Source organism: Oreochromis niloticus, linkage group LG15 (genome assembly GCF_001858045.2).
Source record: "Oreochromis niloticus isolate F11D_XX linkage group LG15, O_niloticus_UMD_NMBU, whole genome shotgun sequence".
NCBI classification, from domain to species: Eukaryota; Metazoa; Chordata; class Actinopteri; order Cichliformes; family Cichlidae; genus Oreochromis; species Oreochromis niloticus.
The window spans coordinates 16,011,241-16,032,657 of NC_031980.2; the positions used below are offsets into that span (position 1 = coordinate 16,011,241).

General features: G+C 41.5%; 1 protein-coding gene and 1 long non-coding RNA gene across 5 annotated transcripts; one reads left to right on the forward strand and one right to left on the reverse strand.

The window, feature by feature from the left end:
• The first annotated feature begins 420 nt into the window (after positions 1 to 420).
• On the forward strand, positions 421 to 14,298 carry LOC100707894 (sodium/bile acid cotransporter). Of its 4 annotated transcripts, XM_025899133.1 has the most exons (9): positions 512 to 547; positions 1,243 to 1,304; positions 2,810 to 3,034; positions 6,391 to 6,477; positions 8,937 to 9,049; positions 9,417 to 9,621; positions 11,975 to 12,153; positions 12,259 to 12,458; positions 14,017 to 14,298. In XM_025899133.1, exons 3-9 carry the CDS (start codon positions 2,846 to 2,848, stop codon positions 14,067 to 14,069), a joined length of 1,026 nt encoding a protein of 341 aa, XP_025754918.1. In that variant the 5' UTR covers positions 512 to 547; positions 1,243 to 1,304; positions 2,810 to 2,845; the 3' UTR covers positions 14,070 to 14,298. The 4 variants fall into 4 exon arrangements, with proteins under 4 accessions (XP_005475105.1, XP_005475107.1, XP_025754918.1 ...); XM_005475048.3 differs by lacking the exon at positions 1,243 to 1,304 and having other exon boundaries at positions 421 to 547; XM_005475050.3 differs by lacking the exons at positions 1,243 to 1,304; positions 6,391 to 6,477 and having other exon boundaries at positions 421 to 547.
• Positions 14,299 to 15,399: 1,101 nt separating this feature from the next.
• LOC109194716 (uncharacterized) lies at positions 15,400 to 16,721 on the reverse strand. Its single transcript, XR_002056475.2, has 2 exons — positions 15,738 to 16,721; positions 15,400 to 15,653 (listed from the first exon to the last, which is right to left on the reverse strand). It is a non-coding gene; the product is annotated as an uncharacterized LOC109194716 (long non-coding RNA).
• Positions 16,722 to 21,417: the final 4,696 nt, after the last annotated feature.

Genomic DNA, 21,417 nt, shown 5'->3' on the forward strand with positions numbered 1-21,417 from the left:
GAAAGTTACAGAAAAACCTTCAATTGCCCGATTTGTTATTGAAAAAGACAAAATTTTAAAAAAAGAATAGACAAGAATAGGAGGTTTTGGGGTAAACACAAGGATTCGAACACAATCAATGACAGGCAAGCCGCGGGAGCTTTCAATAGATCGTGATTTCCACGATAATATCCAAGCACAGCACACACACAAACCACTCCAGCTGTACAGATACCAAACACAATATGTAGATTACTTGTGGTCGGAACACCATAAATGTTCTGAGATGAATAAATTATTTCCAAGTTTATGATGCATTATTTGAAAACTAAAATAAAGTGTCTTGTAGTGCTATTGTAATATAATATTCTATTTTATTTTAGTTTTATTTGGAGGAGGATGGTCTCCTCTGCAGGTGCTGAAGTCAGCTGTGCACTAGATGGCGCCTCTGGACAACCAAAGGCCTCCGTGTGTCATTTGAATCATATAAAACAAGCGTCAACACAAAAGGAGTTCATTATATGACAAAGCGACGAGAGCAGAGCATAGGAAGAATCTGATCTAAAAGGTAAACCAAGCATTGAATGCACCTGTAAACATATCTGTCAACTGTTTATTTCTTGAAAATAATCTTGAGGATGTTTCTCATTTTTTCTTTTTTTTGGCTTTCTGCAGAATGACTATTAGGTTTAGGTGTGCAATTCTCACCTGCAGCAAACTCCAGAAGTCAGTCTTGACTCTTTTATGAAGCATTGGTGGGCTGTAGTTTTTTTTTTTTCATGCAGCAGAGTAGAAAACACAAATGTGCAATCTTGTGAAAGCAATTTGTGTGCACACAGCATGTGGACAAAGGAGTGTGAAGTTTGAAACAATTAAATGCTGCGTGTTTTTTCTCAGTAATGCACAGATTAACCAGATTTAAGTAGCTTCCAGTGAGGAATATGCATTGTTTAGTTAAGCATTAGTTAAAAATGTTAAACATGTTGTACCCAAGTGTTAAAAGTCAAGAAAAGATTCAATGTATGTGCACAGTATGTATGTATGTTAGCGATCAGTTAGAAATGGTAAAGAAAGTTAACTTTTAAATCACTTGAATTAAATTCCTGCAGGACATGTTCTGTTTCTAGCTTAAATTAACTCAGCGCCATTCCTAAAATTACTTTTACTGAAATATCAGCTTGTTCCGCATGATCATCTTGACTTCTTTTCTTGAACATTTTCACACAGCCAACCTTATCATAATCTATCATGTCTTCACATTAGGAAGCGAAATCTGAGTTTACAGCACCACTTATGTCTCGAAAAAGTTGCAAAGGAACTTGGAGGTATTTCAAATTTTGACAGTTTGCAGCACATGTAACTATGATTTTCAAAGCTGGCAAAATTCTTGTAGTGCAATTAATTTTATGTGGTGTCTAAATTCTGGGTAGTCTAAGGAAAGGAGACAAATTAAACTGTAAGTAATTTTAAGTATTGCACAATGTCTTGTTAATTTTGTGGAAAATCCCCCCATCTTACTGTTGTTGTTTCAACTTGTAAATGCGTCATAATTTCCGAGATGTGGGCTGTATAATGGAGCAGAGTAACATTGCTGGTTTCTTACATGAAAGGAGACCCTCCTTTATGAACAGTGATTGTAAAAAACAAACAAGCAAATTAAATTAGACTTGGCTCCATCATTATAAGGTCATGAGCCTGCAAATTTTGTTGGTATTAGGTTTTTCTTAAATGTTGGTAAGGGAAAGCAGTCCTTATCACATGCACATCAGTGTAATGAATATTAAATACAGATGTTTAAAACAAATGATGTAAAAGGTCAAATTAATGCATTTCATAATATGACCAACACCCTGGAAAATACAACATATTTTTTAGAGTAAGATAGGAAAATATTGTTTGTTTTTCTGCAAAATTGCCATGAAATTAGAGAATACTTCAAATTACTTATCCACGACTTAAGTTTACTTACAGTATTATTATTTCCTTGTTCCTGTAAAACCATAACCCTTTATTCTGGTCTGCCTACGTTTAAGTATTTAAGTGCAATTACATTATAATTTTAAATGTAACACTTTGAAATTCCATTTAATTGCAGGAATTTCCCCCTTAGTTGCGAGCCGTATTATAAAGTGCTTTCCTTAAAACCTCCAGTTATCAACCTTTTTTATTAACACGGGCTTTCTGCCTCAGTCAACACAGGTCCCGACGAAAAGGTAGAAGACCAATGCTTCGGAAACCAGGGATATGTTTTAAGTAGTCCAGAGTGTACTGTTACAGTTGCTGTTTCATTCCCAAAGTGTCAGCTGTTAAACTTTAAACTCGATCAATTTGAGCACAAGTTCTTAGAGGGCATTCAGGTGTGACACTCTTACAGAGAGCGCACAGAGATTTTCAAACAGCTTTATTTCTTTTATTATTGGACAAATTAAAGTAAAATCATTCTCTGTATTGAATATTCTTTACTACAGTGCTGTAACATATAACAGCTTTGACAGAACATTAAGCCAAGCACAACAAATATAAAGTACATATACATGAATTTTCTACATTTATTTCAGCAATTTGTTGGCTTCTTTAGGTTCTATTACTTAAATACAATTCAACAAATTGTATCTGAAAATGATCTTACCACAGCTCAGATTCTATATCATAAGCATACCTCAATAAGACAGAGTGTGAACTTCCTGCTACAGAAGTTTTCTTCACTAAGTTTAAGGATAAAAGTTAATCTGAACACAGAATGTAAACAATCAAAGATGCTGGTATTCTGCTTAACTCTTACTCTGCTCTCTGACCTTTTTCATGTCCATCTTTGGTTTTTCACTCACAGCTCAGGACCTCGTGTTTCTTCTGATTTGAAGGCACCATGAAAAACACAGCAAACCTGACCTCTCATCAAGATTTGTGGCGCAACATGACGGCTGCAAACACCACCTGGGTTTATCATCCTGCTGTGGACCCAGTGATTGGCAATGTCATTACAGTAATGTTTACAATCATAATCATCATCACCATGGTTTCACTTGGATGCACCATGGAGATGTCTAAGATCAAGGTGACCAAGATCAGCAGTGAATGCGAATGTATATGTGATTTGTGTATATGCAAAAAAAAGTATTGTGACAAAGCCTGAAAAAATTACACGTAAGCAGGATTTTGCAAATGTCTGTATCCCTGACAACACATTCCAGTTCCTGCAAGGAATTGCTGGCCATGTTGAAATATAATGGATAAAATACGTAATGAACATCACCATTTTTTCTAAGTAAATATGGTTGATGTGAAATTCTCACCAGATGTTGGTAGAAAACCATTTGATCCATTCATGAGAAATGACGCAGGGAAAAAAGTAGCCAACTGAAATCAGTAAATAGAAAGCAATCCTGCTGCTTAATGCAAATTTATTTCAGTTGGTTTAGTCCCAACTGATAGCCTCTAAAAAGGTGTCTCATTACCACACAAGAAACATCAGATGAAGGGTAAAACCAACAAGATTTCTCAAGACCTTCGCAGCCTTATTGTTGCAAATCATAGTGATGGCATTAGTTACAGAAGAATGTTTAAACTACTAAAGGTTCCAGTGTAGCACTGTTGGGCCATAATCTGGAAGTGGAAAGAACATCATTTCACCATAAACCGCACATGACCAGGTGCTACCAGACAGACCAGTGAGAAGAAATATCAGAAGAGTTCAAGACCAACAGCCAAGGTCCACTTGTGGAGAGCAACAGAAGGACCTGGAATCAGCAGGCACAATTGTTTCAAAGAAAAGAAGTAAAACACTCAACTGCCATGGTTTGTATGCACACCATACATACCTCAGCACGCAAGACTCCATTACTGAAGAGAAAGCATGTTAAAGCGTGTTTAAAGTTTGCTAAACTGCATTTAGACATGTATGTGAAATATTGGGGGAACGTAATCTGGTCAGGTGAGACCAAAACCATGTTTGAAGGTCAAAAGGCACTGCACATTACCCCAAAATCAGCATACCGACAGTGAAGTTTGAAGGTGGGAACATCATGGAGTGGGACTGTTTTTCAGAATACAGTACTAGCAACCTTCATATAATTGAAGATGAATGGAAAAATGCACCGAGACATTCTTGATAACAATCTGCTGCCATCTACCAGGATGTTGAATGATGAAGGGTGGACGTTTCAGCAAGACAGTGATCCTAAACACAGATCCAAGGAAACTGAGTTTCTTTCCCTGAAACTCAGTTGGTTTCAGAGAAAGAAAATAAAGCTGCTAGAATGGCCCAACAAGTCACCTGGTTTGAATCCAACTGAAAATCTGTGGTAAGAGCTGAAGCTCAGAGTTCATAGAAGGGGCCCACTGAACCTTCAGGATCTGAAGACCATTTGTGTGGAAGAATGGCCAAAATCACACCTGACCAATCCACACGACTAGTTTCTCCATACAGAATGCACGTAGAAGCTGTCATCACCAACAAAGACTTCTGTACGAAATATTAAATGCATTTCAGTGAGCGCGTTTGATACTTTTTCCCTGTGTCATTTCTCATTACTATACATAACTTAATTAATGGACATCTATGGTTGGATTTCTTTGCATGTGTGGATCGGATGGGTTGTTAGCATCTGATGAGAATTTCATGTCAGTAGCACCTTTAGAAATATATTTACTTAGAAATGCTTATTTTACCTGTTGTAGATAATTTCTCCAGTGATTTCCAGGTGGGCATGCCTAGAAAACCTCCAAAGGGAGGGATACTAATCACAAATCCAGTGTCTCAAAATACTATACCATTACCTAAGAGCAGTCAGCAAATTATTTGCAACTTCTGGAACAGTTCGTGATTTATACACTCTGCTTGGGTCTTCCATTAATTAGTGCATCGTGGCACTCCTGAGGTGCTATGATGATTTGATAATGGACCTCAGCTCACCTGTAATTTTGCTTTGGTTTTTTTCCTCCTCCTCTTGACAACACCCCATAGATTCTATGTAGGATTCACCCAAGAGAGTTGGATGACCAGCCAAGCAAAGTAGCCTAATAAAATGGTCATCATAAAAATTATCAATTTTATTTCTGTGTGCAGGTAATAAGTCCTGTTAGAAAAAGAACTCTACATCTCCATAAAGATTGTCAACAGATTGAAGCTCAAAGTCCTCTAAAATCTCCTGGTATTTAGCTGAATTTGGATTTTCAGTTCAATTTTATTTTATAGTGCCAAATCACAACAACTGTTGCCTCAGGGCACTTTATATTGTAAAGTAAAAACCTTAAAGTTATATCGTTTACAATTGATAAAGTCGATTTGATTCTGTTTTTGTTCAGACAAACCCTGTATCAAGTATACCCTTATACTTGATACAGGGGGCCATTCTACCCTACCCGGGACAGGGTTACTGGGGTCGTACCCTGGAGGCAATCCTCTCACAGCTCCGAAGTTATTCCTTTAATTGGTAAGGTGCTGAATACCATCCACACCTGTTTGCCTTTGTTGCTGTCTAGGTGTTCTTCGGTCTTTCTCTTGTAGTCTAAATTGGCCTCACGGATACCTCTCTCTTCAGGTTGGCACATTCTGTGCTAAGCATAAAAGTGAAGCTGTCAATTTACTAGTTAATCTTTGTTTAACCCTCACCCATGGTCACAAGCTATGGGTAATGACTCAAAAAGAATGAGGTCAAGGATAGAAATGGGTGACTGAGTTTTCCTTTAGCGACAGGATAAGGCGCTCAGCCAATCAAAAGGGACTTGAAGTAGCAGCGCTGCTCCCACACATCGAAAGGAGCTAGTTGTGATGTTTTGGGTATCTGACAAGGATGCCTCATGGTTACTTTCTAGGTGAGGTATTTTGGGCATGTCCGTTTTGGGATGAGGGTCTGTAGAAGACCCAGGACTCAGTGGAGAGATTATATCTCTCAGCTGCCTTTGTAATGGCTCAGTGTCCCCCAAATGAGCCGGAAAAGGTGGCCAGGGTGAGGCAAGACTATGCTTCTTTGCTCCGACTGCTGCCCCATGACCTGAACCTGGATAAGCAGCAGAAAATAAGTGGATGGTTGGATGGATGGATGGATGGATGGATGGAACAAAGAATTTAATAATTTGAGTAATTTACTCAAACTGGAATAAAATATAGAAATATTTTGAGATACTGGATTTCTGAACATTACCTATTGTAATAAATACAGAATATATGAAAGTTTACCTTTTTCAATTAAAATGCACTTTTTTTTATAGTAATCTTAGTTTTTTTTAAATATATATTTCATTTGGCCTTTTTCTGCTTTATTGGATAGACTCAGTGAAGAAAGGACAGGAAAGTGGGGGCAGAGAGAGAAGGGGAAGACATGCCGCCGTGTTCATATTAATATAAACACAGTGGCATGATATATTTTTGGTAAATTTATGATCAATTTTGCTAACTTCTTCTGTTTACAGAATTACATCATGAAACCTAAGGGGTTGGCTATTGCAGCTATTGCCCAGTATGGGATCATGCCTCTTACAGCCTTTTGCTTAGTTAAGGTTGGTATTTATGTAAAGTTAAATAAGATTACTAACATGCAGTATAAATAATACACATTTGTCTTTGCAAAGTTACAAAGTTACAAATACAGACAGTGATTTATGATTTGTGTTCCCCACAAAAATCTTTTTACAGGGATTCATAATAAAAAATGTGAAAATTACACTGTGTTAACCAAAAAGAAGAACCAAAAACAGATTTTTTATGTGAGGAAAATGATTTTAAATTCAACTGTCAGAAGAGTGGAACAGACTCAGGTGCAGACCAGATGAATTTAGAATAAAAGTCACAAGTTTATTAACAATCACACCAAGTGAAACTATTTACAGTGCATGGGACTGAGATTTCTAGGGATCCAGGGATGGAAGGGAAACGGGTCCAAAAAACACAGGCCGCAAGTCCGCCCCTGACTCTCCAGTTTCACAATCCTCTTCAGCACTCAGGCTCACATTCACTCCACACCTCACTGCCAGACTCAGGGGAACAGATCAGGAAACAGGGATGGGTCCAGGGATTTATATACAAGGAAACGTAGTTAGAACAGACTAGAACTTCACATGGAAAACAGAGGTTAACGGAGCTGTACTGACAAGTGTTACGGTGCGTTCACACCGAACGCGATAGAGGCGGCCAGAGCGTCAGGTTTACATGTAAAGTCAATGGAAAGAGCGCGATGACACGCGATTGCGTGTCCGGCGAAAATTCGGAAGCAGATTTGCGTCGCGAAAACGCCAAAACGCCTGAAACGCGCGTCAGTGTAGCGCGTGGGGTGCGTTTGACTCGCGAAGAAAACCACGTGTGTCAGATTGTGTGTTGCATTTTGTGCACACGCGTATCGCGCCAACCGCTCGAGTTGGAAAATCTGAACTCCGGCGTCAAATCGCGCCGCGACAACCAATCAGGAGGCTGGTGACGTGGCTCTGACCTAGGTACTGACGCGTACTGTCCCGCTATTTTCCCACTGATGTACAAATACCTTTCCGCCAACAATATAATGTGTTTATTCAGAGGACATCTGCAGGAGAAAGTGGAAGAGCCTCAGGGACACATATAATAAGGAGAAGAGGACAGAGAAGGAGAAGAGGAGTGGGTCTGCAGCAGGATCGGGGAAGAGATGGAAGTTCTTCGCGGTCATGGGGTTTCTGGACCCCTTCCTCACCCCGCGGGAGACTAGCGGCAATATGGTGCGGACTGTGGAGAACTCCCCCCCCCCCCCCCCCCGAGGACCAGGGACAGCCCGGAGAGGCAGCAGGGGAGTGTCAGTCAGAAGGACAAGGTTTACAGTGAATTAATGTAGGCAGTTAATTTATGCGTGTTGTCATATAGGAATATATTTTGTTTATTAATACAACAGTATACAGTGGTCCTGCTGTTCACCCGTCACATTTCGCTGATTTTTGTTATTGCACCGTACAGCTTTCAACAATGCGCATTGCATTCTGCAGCCTGATTGACAAATCTCCTCTGTGTCGTGTCTCCTGCGCTTGCCAAACTTATCATGTTTGGTTTTGATAACCATCACGTCCAATAGAAAAAACAGCACAAAAACACTCATAACTATGACCCTCATTCGGAGATACACACCTGCACCGCGAGGGAAAAAGGCGCACGAAAGTGGCGCGCAGACGGAGAAAAAGCACAGCATAATAAAACTTCCTCCCACATTCCTCCCACATTTCCAGTTCATGCGCGTCAAAATATGCAATTTTGCCGCGCGATGGATTTTTCTTGGACACGCGTTGAGGTGCGAATATGCACGCGTCAAATTAGGGGCGTTTGGGGCGTTTTCGCTCGCGCCTATCGCGTTCGGTGTGAACACACCGTTACTCAACTCAGCTCAGGCAAACTGGCAATCAGGCAGATTCATGGCAGGTGGGCACATGAGAGGAGACGGTATGGTTTCCAGGAGGTCCAGAGGGAGGAAAATCCAAGCGAGCCATGACAGGCAGGAAGGCAGGGCAAGGAGCGTGGTGAGTGTGAACCCTATGGTTTGTAGACTGACTGATGTAGTAGAATCGAACAGGACAAGCGCTGAAGAGTCACACGGCAGGAGATGAATCTGATAGAACTGAGAACAGTAAGGCAACGTTAAACCTGGGACAGACGAGCATGAACTTGATCACAAGGAGGCAAAGTTACCACAACAGTAGCTGGACAAACTGGTGGAGAGTGGTAGGCGGCGCTGGTTTAAGAACCCTACTGCTGATTGCCGTTGAAACGAGGAGCAGGTGAGGTGCTGGAAACTCCACCCCAGAGGACGGAAATCTGGAACTCCTCTAACAAACAGGAACACCTCCCAGACACTCCCAAGGCACATGACAAAAGTTGCCCAGTATAATTGAATTTGTGTTGATGTACCAGTATATAATTGACACCAGACATTGTGTTTTAGACTATTAGACATTGTTACTGGTATTTACAGCATCCTGCAAGAGGTTATTGGGATTTTGTGTTACAGGGGTTCCAGTTGAGTGATATAACAGGTGTGGTTGTTCTGGTATGTGGCTGCTGTCCTGGAGGAATTTTCTCCAACTCCATGGCTCTGGCTATACATGGGGACATGAACCTCAGGTACACATGGGAAGTTATGTAGTTGTAATACATTTATAATGACAAAAAAAAAGCTTAAAATGTCATTTGAAGTGATTAATGCTCAGGCAGAAAACTTCACAACAGTTATACCACTCGATTGTGTTTGCGAACTTTCTCACAATATAAATGCCTGTGCAGTTTTTGAATATAACACCAAGACAAGCACAATTCAGACAGTTCAGTTAGATTTTGACATATCTCTACCTGATGTCCAGCAGGTCAGTGGAATATTCCTGGAAGCAGGAATATCTCTAGTAAATTTTCTGAACATCATGCTGACAGGGACACTTTTAGTGTTGTGCAGTTATGAGAAGGGTAAATAGGGTCTCACCCTTGTCTTCTCCAGCATCGTGATGACTTCCTGCTCTACAATGTTGGCTCTGGGTATGATGCCTCTCCTGCTCTTCATCTACTGCCAGGGTTTCCCCAGCGTGCGGAACGCTGTCCCTTATGGTGAAATTATGTTATCGTTGGTATTGATCCTTGTCCCGTGCAGCGTCGGCATCGGCATCAAGACCTACAGGCCGCAGTACTCGAAGAGGTTCACAAAGGTTTGTGCATACTGACAAGAGAATGAAGGTCAGACAGATCACTAAAACTGATTAACAGTATTGATTAGTCAGTTGGTACAGGAATGGCAAATAAAGACTTCAATGACTCATATTTTAAATATTTGTTTAACAAAAAAAAACCCAAACAAAATGCAAAACCTGTAGATTACATCATCTTACAAATTCTAGAATTTGCTGATTTTTTTCTTAACTTGACACAGAGAAACTGAATAACTTTGTCTTCAAACAAGTCTAAACATCTTTCTCTAAACTCAAATAATTCCTAATGATACCTAATGGCAGTCAGAGAGCCGTTGCCTAGCCTGTAGAGGTCTGTGCGTCACTTTGATATGCTTCTGCAGACCATCACTGACCCACCACCGTACTAAACAATATTACAGGCAGCATGTTTGGCATGGATTCTCCAGTGTCAGGGAATGAGTACAAGGTCCACTAGAGGACAACTGGCCCTCAGACCACCCTTATGAAAGAGACATTCACAGAATTTTTTAGGGCTCTGACAGTGCTCATCCTGTTCCTTCTTGCACAAAGGAGTTACCTATCCTGTTGATGGGTTAAGGACCCTCTAAGGCCCTGCCCAGCTCTCCTTGACAGGGCCTATTAACTGGTTGCATACCACAGGCCTCCAAACCTGCAGTAGTTAAACCGTTACTTAAGAAGCCAACACTTGACTCAGCTGCCTTATCAAGTTATAGGCCAATGTCAAACCTTCCTTTTCTCTCAGAACTTCATGAAAGAGTAGTTGTAAAACAGCTATTTTCTAATCTGCAGAAAAAATTGTTTATTTGAAGAGTTTCAGTCAGGTTTCAGAGCTCATTACAGTACTGAAAAGCCATTAATGAAGGTAACAAATGACCTTCTTATGGCCTCTGACAGTGGACTCACCTCTGTGCTTGTCCTGCTGGACCTCAGTACAGGGTTCTGTGCTACAACCAATTGTGTTTACATTATACAGACAATAACATTAAAGACATAGCATTCATTTTCACTGGACAGATGACACCCAACAACACCTGGCAGAACAGAACGATACAGACACAACAGTGCAAAAAAAATGTGAAAAAGACTGAGTATTGTGCAAAAAGTAACGTGGTGTATGAAGGTGTGCATGTGTGTGTGTCAGTCCAGTCACTGAGTGTTCAGGAGTCTGACAGCTTGGGGGAAGTTACTGTTTTGCAGTCTGGCAGTGAGGGCTTGAATGCTCCGGTACCTCTTGCCAGAAGGCAGCAGGATGAAGAGTGTATGTGAGGGGTGTGTGAGGTCCTCCACAATGCTGGTGGCTTTACAGGTGCAGTGGGTGCAATAAGTGTCCATGATGGCGGGAGGAGTGGTTTCAATGATCTTCTCAGCTGTTATGGTGTCTAACAAGATCACCTTAATATCACCTCTATCACCTTAATAGAACCCTTCACTCTCAGACTGCAGGCTTATTTGTGGTCCCTAAGGTATTTAAAAGTAAAATGGGAGACAGAGCCTGCAGTTTTCAGGCCCCTCTTCTGTGGAACGAGCATCCAGTTTGGATTCAGGAGATAGACACTATCCCTACTTTTAAGATTAGACTTAAAACTTTCCTTTTTGCTCAAGCATATAGTTAGGGCTGGATCAGGTGACCCTGAATCCTCCCTTAGTTATGCTTCAATAGGTCTTAGCTGCTGAGGCTTCCCCTGATGCAATGAGTGTTTCTTCCTCACTCACCTTTTAAACTCATTATGTGTTTATACACCAGTCTGCATTTAATTATTCATCTCTGGCTCTCTTCCACAGTGTGTCTTTGTCCTGTTTTCCTCCTCTCACACACAACTGGTCGCAGCAGATGGCCGTCCCTCTCTGAGCCTGGTTTTGCCGGAGGTTTCTTCCTTTTAAAAGGGCGTTTTTACTTCATCTATCACCAAAGCGATTGGTCGTAGGGGGTCATATCATTGTTGGGGTTTTCGCTTATTGTAGGGTTTTACCTTATAATATAAAGTGTCTTGAGGCAACTGCTGTTGTGATTTGGAGCTATAAATAAAATTGAACTGAACTGAGTTAAGTTGAGTTGAATGAAATTTAAATCAATCAGACATGATGAGGAGGGCAAAATCTCAACGGCCTCCACCTTTGAAACTATTCCGGTTTTGAACATTGTCTGGTTTTTGCATCTCTGGCTCACCTGTTGTTGATGTCATCAACATCCAAGCCACTGGAACTGATTAACAACCCCCTCTCTACTTAACTGACCAGATCAATATCCCAGAAGTGTAATTTAATTGATGCTATACTCAGATTTTTTTGAGCAACACAGAACCAGAAGAGAAGTCAAACACTGATTTATGTCCTGTCTTGTTGTTCTTAGGTAGGCATGATTATAATGCTGATGTTTCTTGTGGGGACCTTGATCTTAATCGGTGTTGGAAGCGGACATATCATCCTGACTATGATGTCTCCTTCGCTCTTCGCCATCGCTGGTTTCATGCCTTTGATAGGCTACTGCTTTGGATACGTCTTCTCTTCCATCTTCAGACTCATCCACAGGTAGGTTAATTTGTTTAATTCAGTCATCAATGGATATTTTAAGGTATACATATATATATATATATATATATATATATATATATATATATCCTTCCATGCCTTCAGGGAGCGGAGGACCGTTTCCATGGAAACGGGCTGTCAGAATGTCCCGCTGTGCACAACCATATTGAAGGTAGCTTTCCCTGAAGATGTGGTGGGTCCTCTGTATCTGTTCCCGACAGTCTACTTGGTGTTTCAGTTGTTGGAGGCGGCGATTATCATCGTGCTGTTTAGGTGCTACCAAAGGTTTAAGAGAAACGAGGAAGGTAAGAGTGACAGCAGGTTTCAGAGGTTACATTTTAACACAAGCCTTTTATCACACAAGATAGAAAAAAAAAACAAGAGTCTACAGATGTCTGGCTGGTCGTTATTTCACATCGATTCAACTGGGACTTGATCTAGTGTGGGTTTGGATAGTGTGGACATCTGAAGTGGGCAATGCTAGAACAAAGTTTGGGTTAACTCACTGAACTACATCCAGGTTGCAGCATCTCAGATTGGAGGTTTTGCATTACTGCAGTTGCTATATTTCAAATATTTTAGATCAAACATTTTTTAGATTTTGTATTTGAAGAAACAGTACTTTTTACACTACACACAGTATAGAGCAAAAAAAAAAAAAAATAATAATACAGATATATTCTCCCCAAAGTACTTTATTGTACCTTTATGGGCTTGTAAAAGGGGCGATGCCTTCTAAGGTACTCCTGTTGTACCCGTTCATGTTGTAGGTTGTGGAGAACCACTAATGACAATATTATACTCTCATGTACTGGCACCCAAACTGACCTTTTAAAAAGGTGCCACGTTAGATACAGTGTAATTTATTCTATATAATTTCATTATTAATAATGAATTTGCTTTGATTGTTAGTCCTTTGAGTGGTCTCATTGATCACCGAAAGCATTATGTGCCTCATATCTGCCTCTACAAGAACAAAAGCCCTATGTGGCAACAGTGCTAACCACTGCACCACTCTGACCTGAGACGAACACACAATAAATGCACACTTGAGCCTCAGTTACAGGTATGAGACAGTTAAATGCAGATTTATGGCATTCTGCATTTAAGCATTAGTAATTATTATTAACATCTGGCACTCTCAATAGTTTAAATTCAGGTTAATTTGATTTCAGTCCAATTTTATTTATATAGAGCCAAATCATAACAGTAGATGCCTCAAGGCACTTAGTATATTATATATAATATAAATGTATTAAGGTATTACAATCTAGGTTTTTACAATAATACAGAGAAACCCCCAACAATCAAACGACCCTCCTATGAGCAACACTTGGCCACAGTGGGAAGGAAAAACTCTAGTTTAACAGGAAGAAACCTTCAGCAGGCTTAGGGAGCGGCAGCAATCTGCCATGATTGGTTGGGTTGGAGTGGAGGAAAACCTAGTTTACTAAGTTATTCTAGTCACAGGAACTTGAACACACACAGTACATTACTGAACACAACAGCCTGGTTGGAAGAAAAAAAAGAAGCAGCAGAGAAAATGAACAATTCCACCATCAGGTGTGGACGAGCGAAAACAATACACGAAATTATGACCTGAGTCGTAACAAACTGCAAGCACCAATGAGCCCACAAAAAGGTTTCTGGCTAAGAGTCTCTGCTGCCTGTTCTTGCTTTCCATTCTACACACAAAAAAATTGTCAAAACGGCACCAAAACAAATCAAAGAATAACTTTGTGATTGTGTTTTGTTTAGGCAGATGAATAACCAGACCTTAGGATTTCACATTTAACCACAGGTTGAGCAACTTTTGTGCCAAATCTTGGTTTGTGTTAATGCATCTGCTTGTCTGACCCACAGAAACTTACCAGGCTGCTGCCACTGGAGGGGATCTGAAAGAGTCTGATGTGTGATGTCAATTACCACTGTAAACGCTATATTTCCCTATTAGCATGAACTCTTACACCAAAGGGGCTCCAAACGAACTAAACAAAAATCCTACAGCTTACTAAACAAACAGAAAAATGTGCATGATTATTATACCATATTTTTATCTGAAACCTGTAAATGTATTAGTAACTTCAGTTATAAAGCACTAATGAAGACAAAATACAGTTTTAAATAAATTTTTGAAAAATCTGATGAGTCTATCTTTTTCCTACATCATACAATTACAAAGTTTCCACTCAAAATAAATTCATTATGTACATTTAAGTTTTTTCAAGCTCTTGTCCACTAAGTACCAATAAGTACCACTGAGGAAATGCCAGGAAACACGTCCACCATCTCATGGATTACTACATTACAGGCTGCAGTATGTGAGACGAGCAGAGCTCTGAGTTTGTGATATGCACTGCGTGAGCTCCACAGAGCACTGTCCGGTTTTCATTCCTGTTCACCTTGATCACCTTAGACTTTCAGTAGAACTCAAGGTCATGGTGCCCACAGAACGGTTAGATGTAAACATGATGGTGCTCGACAACCCACAGCTACATAGACCATCACTGTCCTGGGATAGGATGATGCCCAGGTACTCCACTAGGTACTCACAGGTACAGGAAGGCAGATCCATCTCCTGCAATTGATTGGGGTGGAGGGGAGGAGGACAAAACAAAAGATCCAGCTGGTCATGGAAAATGACCGCTCCTCCCAGAGCCTGGTTCTGCTAGAGGCTTCTTCCTGTTAAATGAGTTTTTTCTTCCTATTTTCACCGAGTAGAATAGGGTAGACATATGGACAAATTTTGTATTTGATGTCAAAGAAAAATAAATGACATTTTAAATGACAATGGGAAACAGTGGCAACAAAAAAGTTCTGGCTAAGAGTCTCTGCTGCCTGTACTCGTATTCCATTTTCCATAAAAAAGGCAAAACAAATACAAAAACCTCCATCAAAGAGTAACTGTGCAATTGTGTTTTGTTTTTGGCAGATCCTGACCGGACGTCAGGATTTCACATTTACCCACAGGTTGAGCAGCCTGGAGAAATATTGCTCAAGACCACTTTTTAAAAAATCCCAAGAAAGCAAAAATATAAATAAACAAGGGGAGGCTTAAGACTTTTGCACTGCACTCTCAGTGCAAAGTGCTGCCTGTGTCTGTGCTGCTGGTTTGAAGGGTTTATGAGAAACCATGCTTTGAATGCTCTAGTGAGATGCCACAGCAATCAAAAACAGCACATTTGTCACAGCTGAAGCCGCGCAAAATGGGCCGTCTCAGAACGGAAAACACACGGAGACAAGGGGTGACGTAAAACACAAGAACTTTATTACAACAAGACTATGAATCATGAACTCTGAACAGAATTATCAACAATAATGAGAAACAAGGTCAGAGAAGGTCAGAGAACTATAACTTGGGTATTTTTCAAGATCTAAGGTCACAATGAGAAACTAAGGCTAGAATGGGTCGGAAACATCACCAGACATTAGTGCACTCAAAGTTCAAGGTTTGGTGGAGGGCATGGGCACCAGGAAATGCAACCGGGAGTCTCAGTACACTGCAAGAAAAAAAGAGGAGATTAAGGGACCATGACCCAGAGCCCCGGAGATGGAGAAACAGAGTGTAGATTACTTAATCTTACAGTTTTGCAGGTGGTGGGGGAAGGATGAGTTGTCCAGGTGAGCTGATTACAGAGCAGGTGATCTGTAGGGTTCTGTGATGGCGACAGGAGGGCAGGCAGGTAAGCTGAATGAGTGACAGGATAGAGAAACTGAACAGTCACATTTAGACCAGCAGCTGGGTGAGAGTAAGTGTTGTCTAAGACGAAACCTGACAGCCGACTGGAGGTCTGTAGAAACAAACAAAGTCAACAGCTTTCTGCAGAAATCAGCTCTTTAACCAAAACTGTAGCGACTAACACTGACTGTGGCACGCTGAGCACTTGGCGAAGAGTAATGGTGACATTTAGTTCAGGTGTATGGTGCGTCTAGTACTTCTGGCTGTCCTAACATCTATCTAACCTATGAAATTATAACTCAGATCAAGTTTTTTTCTTTTCTTCATTCAAGTAATATTAGTCCTTTAAAAGCAGCAGTGGTTCATTACACTTGAATGATTTTTTCTCTCTCAATAGCACAGTGTTTTGAATGAATATTAAGCAATGTGAAAAAGTATAATTCATCTGCATGTTGACATTTTCCTTGGAAATTCAGCAAATAGCTAAAGGATTTTTAAAGAAGGGCACAGGTTTTCACAATGCTGGGTTTTAATTTCAGTATTAGTTCATTATAGTTAAAAATAATAATTTTTAAAAATCTATGTAAATCACTGTTTCTGTCATGGCAGTGGCAGCAGATGTGTGGAGTTATAAGAGAAGGTCCCAAATGCAGGCACAGGCTTTGATGCGAGTGAGCTTTTATTTACAGTACATGACATTCAAACAAAAACAGGAAATGAGTGGTGTGGAGCTAACAGAACCTTAACTGGGAGAACTAAAACCTAACATGAGCCTGAACTGAAAACAAGAAACCTGAATACCTGCAAGAGGAGACAGAGAGCAGGGGCATGACAGACAGATGAACCGACAACAAGCACAAAGAATAATAATAATAATAATGGATTGCATTTATATGGTCTTTTTGAGACCTTCAAAGCGCTTTACAATTCCACTATTCATTCACTCTCACATTCACACACACTGGTGGAGGCAAGCTACAGTTGTAGCCACAGCTGCCCTGGGGCAGACTGACAGAAGCGAGGCTGCCATATCGCGCCATCGGCCCCTCTGGCCATCACCAGTAGGTGGTAGGTGAAGTGTCTTGCCCAAGGACACAACGACCAGGACAGAGCCAGAACTGAAAACGAGAAACCTGAATACCTGGAAGAGGAGACAGAGAGCAGGGGCATGACAGACAGACGAACCGACAACAAGCACAAAGAATAACAATAATAATAATAATAATAATAATGGATTGCATTTATATAGCGTTTTTCAAGGCACCCAACGCGCTTTACCAACAACAAGCACAAAGAATAATAATAATAATAATGGATTGCATTTATATAGCGTTTCTCAAGGCACCCAAAGCGCTTTACCGACAACAAGCACAAAGAATAATAATAATAATGGATTGCATTTATATGGTCTTTTTGAGACCTTCAAAGCGCTTTACAATTCCACTATTCATTCACTCTCACATTCACACACACTGGTGGAGGCAAGCTACAGTTGTAGCCACAGCTGCCCTGGGGCAGACTGACAGAAGCGAGGCTGCCATATCGCACCATCGGCCCCTCTGGCCAACACCAGTAGGCGGTAGGGTAAAGTGTCTTGCCTAAGGACACAATGACCAGGACAGAGAGCCCAGGGATCAAACTGGCGACCTTCCGGTTACAGATGCGCTTCCCAACCCCCTGAGCCACGGTCGCACACACTATGGGCGTTTCTCAATATGCGTACTTGTGCGTACTTGCGTTCTCGTGTACTCGTGATACGTCATCAGTCGGAGACCAAGTACTGTTCCAATTCGAAGTACGCATCAAGCCGAGAACGCGAAAAAGTCCCGGATGTGTTCTCGCTCCGCCCGTTTTATCGAGCATGCATCGGTGTGGACTTGGTACAGCTAAATATCCCAGAATGCATTTTGTCCAAAACTCAACAGCGGACTCCCGGCACATCGTTTTCAACCCCTCCCGCTCGCGGTCTTCTCACTACTCAGGTTAAAGAAACCCCAGCAGCTGTCTATAGTATTGAGTGTCCACTAAAATAGAAATAAAAGCGTTCTAACATCTCACCTGCTTGTTTTTATTAAGGTATGTACACGTATGTACATGTACACTATTTTTATTAATAGAGGTTTCACTACTGAGGTTAAAAATGATATATAAGTCACTTAGATCACTTCTAAATGTTAATGTTTGGTTTATTTCAGTGTTTTATTTGTTCCTGAGTAAACCGGTTTGGCTGTGATTAAAGTTAAGCTTCATAACATGTTACTCACAGTTAAATTAAGAGGGGACGGCAGTAAAAACTCCGGACCTGTGACATCATCACGTACGCAGGTGTTCCAATTGTACATATCGCGAGTCCGTGCTCGCGTTCTCGGCGGGTACGTACTCCCGTGCGTTCTCGGCGAGTACGTACTCACCAAGAACGCGAGTACGTACTCGCGTACTTGAGAATTGAGAAACGGCCTATATGTACACAGGGAGGGAAAAGAGGAAGTTGCACACAGGAGGGAGACACGGCTGAACCTAATGAACATGACGAGACAGGGAGGACGCAAAAATGAATACACTGACATAAGACACGGACCTTCACAATAAAACAGGAAACTCAACACACATGCAAAGAGACAGACTCAGAGACACGGGCTTGACACAGAGACCTGACTTAACTGAAACAGAGACAATATGGGAACCTAGGAACTCGAAATTTTGGCAGAAGACATAACCAAAATAAACTAAAACATAAGATAATATTAATTAACACAAAACACAGCCAGGGCTGCCCTTTGTCACCGGTTCTGTTCATAATTTTTATGGACAGGATTTCTAGGCGCAGCCAAGTGGCGGAGGGCTTTCACTTCGGTGGCCTCAGAATCTCATCTCTGCTTTTTGCGGATGATGTGGTTCTGTTGGCTTCATCAGGTGAGGGCCTCCAGCTCGCACTGGAACGGTTCGCAGCCGAGTGTGAAGCAGCGGGAATGAGGATCAGCACCTCCAAATCTGAGGCCATGGTTCTCAGCCGGAAAAGGGTGGAGTGCCCACTCTGGGTCGGGGATGAGTTCCTGCCCCAAGTGGAGGAGTTCAAGTATCTCGGGGTCTTGTTCGTGAGTGATGGGAGAAGGGAGCCGGAGATCGACAGACGGATTGGTGCTGCGGCTGCAGTGATGCGGACGCTGCACCGGTCCGTCGTGGTGAAGAGGGAGCTGAGTGTAAAAGCGAAGCTCTCAATTTACCGGTCGATCTACGTCCCTACCCTCACCTATGGCCACGAGCTGTGGGTAGTGACCGAAGCGGCAGAAATGAGCTTCCTCCGAAGGGTGGCTGGCCTCTCCCTTAGAGATAGGGTGAGAAGTTCGGCCATCCGGGAGGGGCTCAGAGTAGAGCCGCTGCTCCTCAACATCGAAAGGAGCCAGTTGAGGTGGTTCGGGCATCTGACAAGGATGCCTCCTGGGCGCCTCCTGGGTGAGGTGTTCCGGGCATGTCCCACCGGGAGGAGGCCCCGGGGCAGACCCAGGACACGCTGGAGAAATTATATCTCTCGGCTGGCCTGGGAACGCCTTGGTGTTCCCCCGGATAAGCTGGAGGAGGTGGCTGGGGAGAGGGAGGTCTGGGCTTCTCTGCTTAGGCTGCTGCCCCCGCGACCCGGCCTCGGATAAAGCGGATGAAGATGGATGGATGGATGGATGGATGACAAAACACTGAGTCAACAGACTCAGGACCATAACAGTTTCACAGGAGATTTTTGTGGCTTTTGTGCCCCAGTTTATTTTTATTCTGTTTTTGTAGCAGTGACACACACAGAGGTTTCTACTTCAAAACAATTAATGACATTTCAAACAGCATCTTTTTAACTCACAGTAATCATCTCACAGCAGAATGCAGTCTGAGCGGTACGTCAGCTGTAGATCACTTTGAGGGATTTATAGTAAATGACGGTGAGGTTTTTGGAAACACCAATCCCTTCTGCCTTAAACATCTTGTCAGTAATTCTGATATTTTAAGCACTAAATGATGATTTTTAGTTCATTATTTTTCATCTACAAGCAGAGCCTCACACAGGTATGTTTTTTTCTGGATATTTGTTCACTCGCTCATCTTCTGTTATCGAGATTTTGGAAAAATGCAACACCTTGCTTCTCTCACTACAGCTAACCAACAGGATACGCAGAAAACATCTTTAGGGACTCTTCGAAGAATTCCACAGTGCGGACTCGTTCATTGTCAAAGGCAATGAAGGAGGATTGTTTCTTCTTAAAGTGCTGAAGTCAGCTGTGCGCTACATGGCACCTCTGTGTAAACAGAAGCCTCCATGTGTCATTTGTGACAGATAACAGGAGCGTCAACACAAAAGAGTTGATTTTATGACAAAGAGACAAGAGACGAGGAAGGGAAGAATCTGGCCCAGCAGGTAAAGCAAGCACTGAATACAGCGATATTTATATCTGTCACGTTTAAACTGCAGTTAGTTATTTCTTGGAAATCATCTTCAGAATTTTCCTCATTTTGTCTTTTTTTCTACTTTCTGCAGACTGACCTCTAGGTTTAAGTGTGCAATTCTCACCTTCAGTACAGTCAAAAAGGGATGCTTGACACCTTTATGGAGCTTTGCTGTGCTGTAGGGGTTTTTTCATACATGTTCTTCTTTAAATGTGCAGAAAACAGACATGTGAAAAAGCAATATACAGCATGTGAGCATGCCAGCAGGGACGATTTGGTTGTCATATAGAGACAGAGGGACAAAGGAGTGTGACATTTTAATCAAGCAAACAATGTGAGATGTTACTCATTAATACACAGATTTACCTGATTTAAGTGGCTTTAAGTCAGGAGCTGTGTCATGTTAAACATGTTTTATTTAAGTGTTTTTGATAAGAAGTCAAGCAAAAGGTTCACATTATTTGCACCACTTGTTCTTTTCTTGAATATTTTCTTACAGCCAGCCTCAAGTAATCTATCGTGTACTCCTCTGTTTACAGCACCATGTGGGCAAATACTTTTAAATAAAGTTTCTAGTCTGTATAACTATAACAAGTTTTAGGTTTCTGCATGCTCTTAACTAAAATTATTTCACACAAAGCGGTTAAAACTAATGTTGAAAGATGTTGTAAAAGAACTTTGAGGAATTTCAAACTTGTGCATTACAAGCTTGCACATATAATGGTCACATTAAAAAACGGAGTGTTATTGACTGCTATCCTGAAACGCTGACTTCGTTGGAACACATCATTCAGTTTTCTTGGAACAAGTAAAAGAAAAAGTAGTAACCATTAACAAGGATGCAGTCGGGATTCAGACCTCTTGATTTTCAAATGTATTTGATTTAATTTGACTTTAGTTATGTCCTTTAACTAAGTAAAATGGTAAATGGCCTGTATTTGTATAGCACTTTACACACCCATTCACACACTGGTGATGGCAAGCTACATTGTAGCCACAGCCACCCTGGGGCGCACTGACAGAGGCGAGGCTGCCGAACACTGGCGCCACCGGGCCCTCTGACCACCACCAGTAGGCAACTGGTGAAGTGTCTTGCCCAAGGACACAACGACCAAGACTGTCCAAGCCGGGGCTCGAACCGGCAACCTTCCGATTAC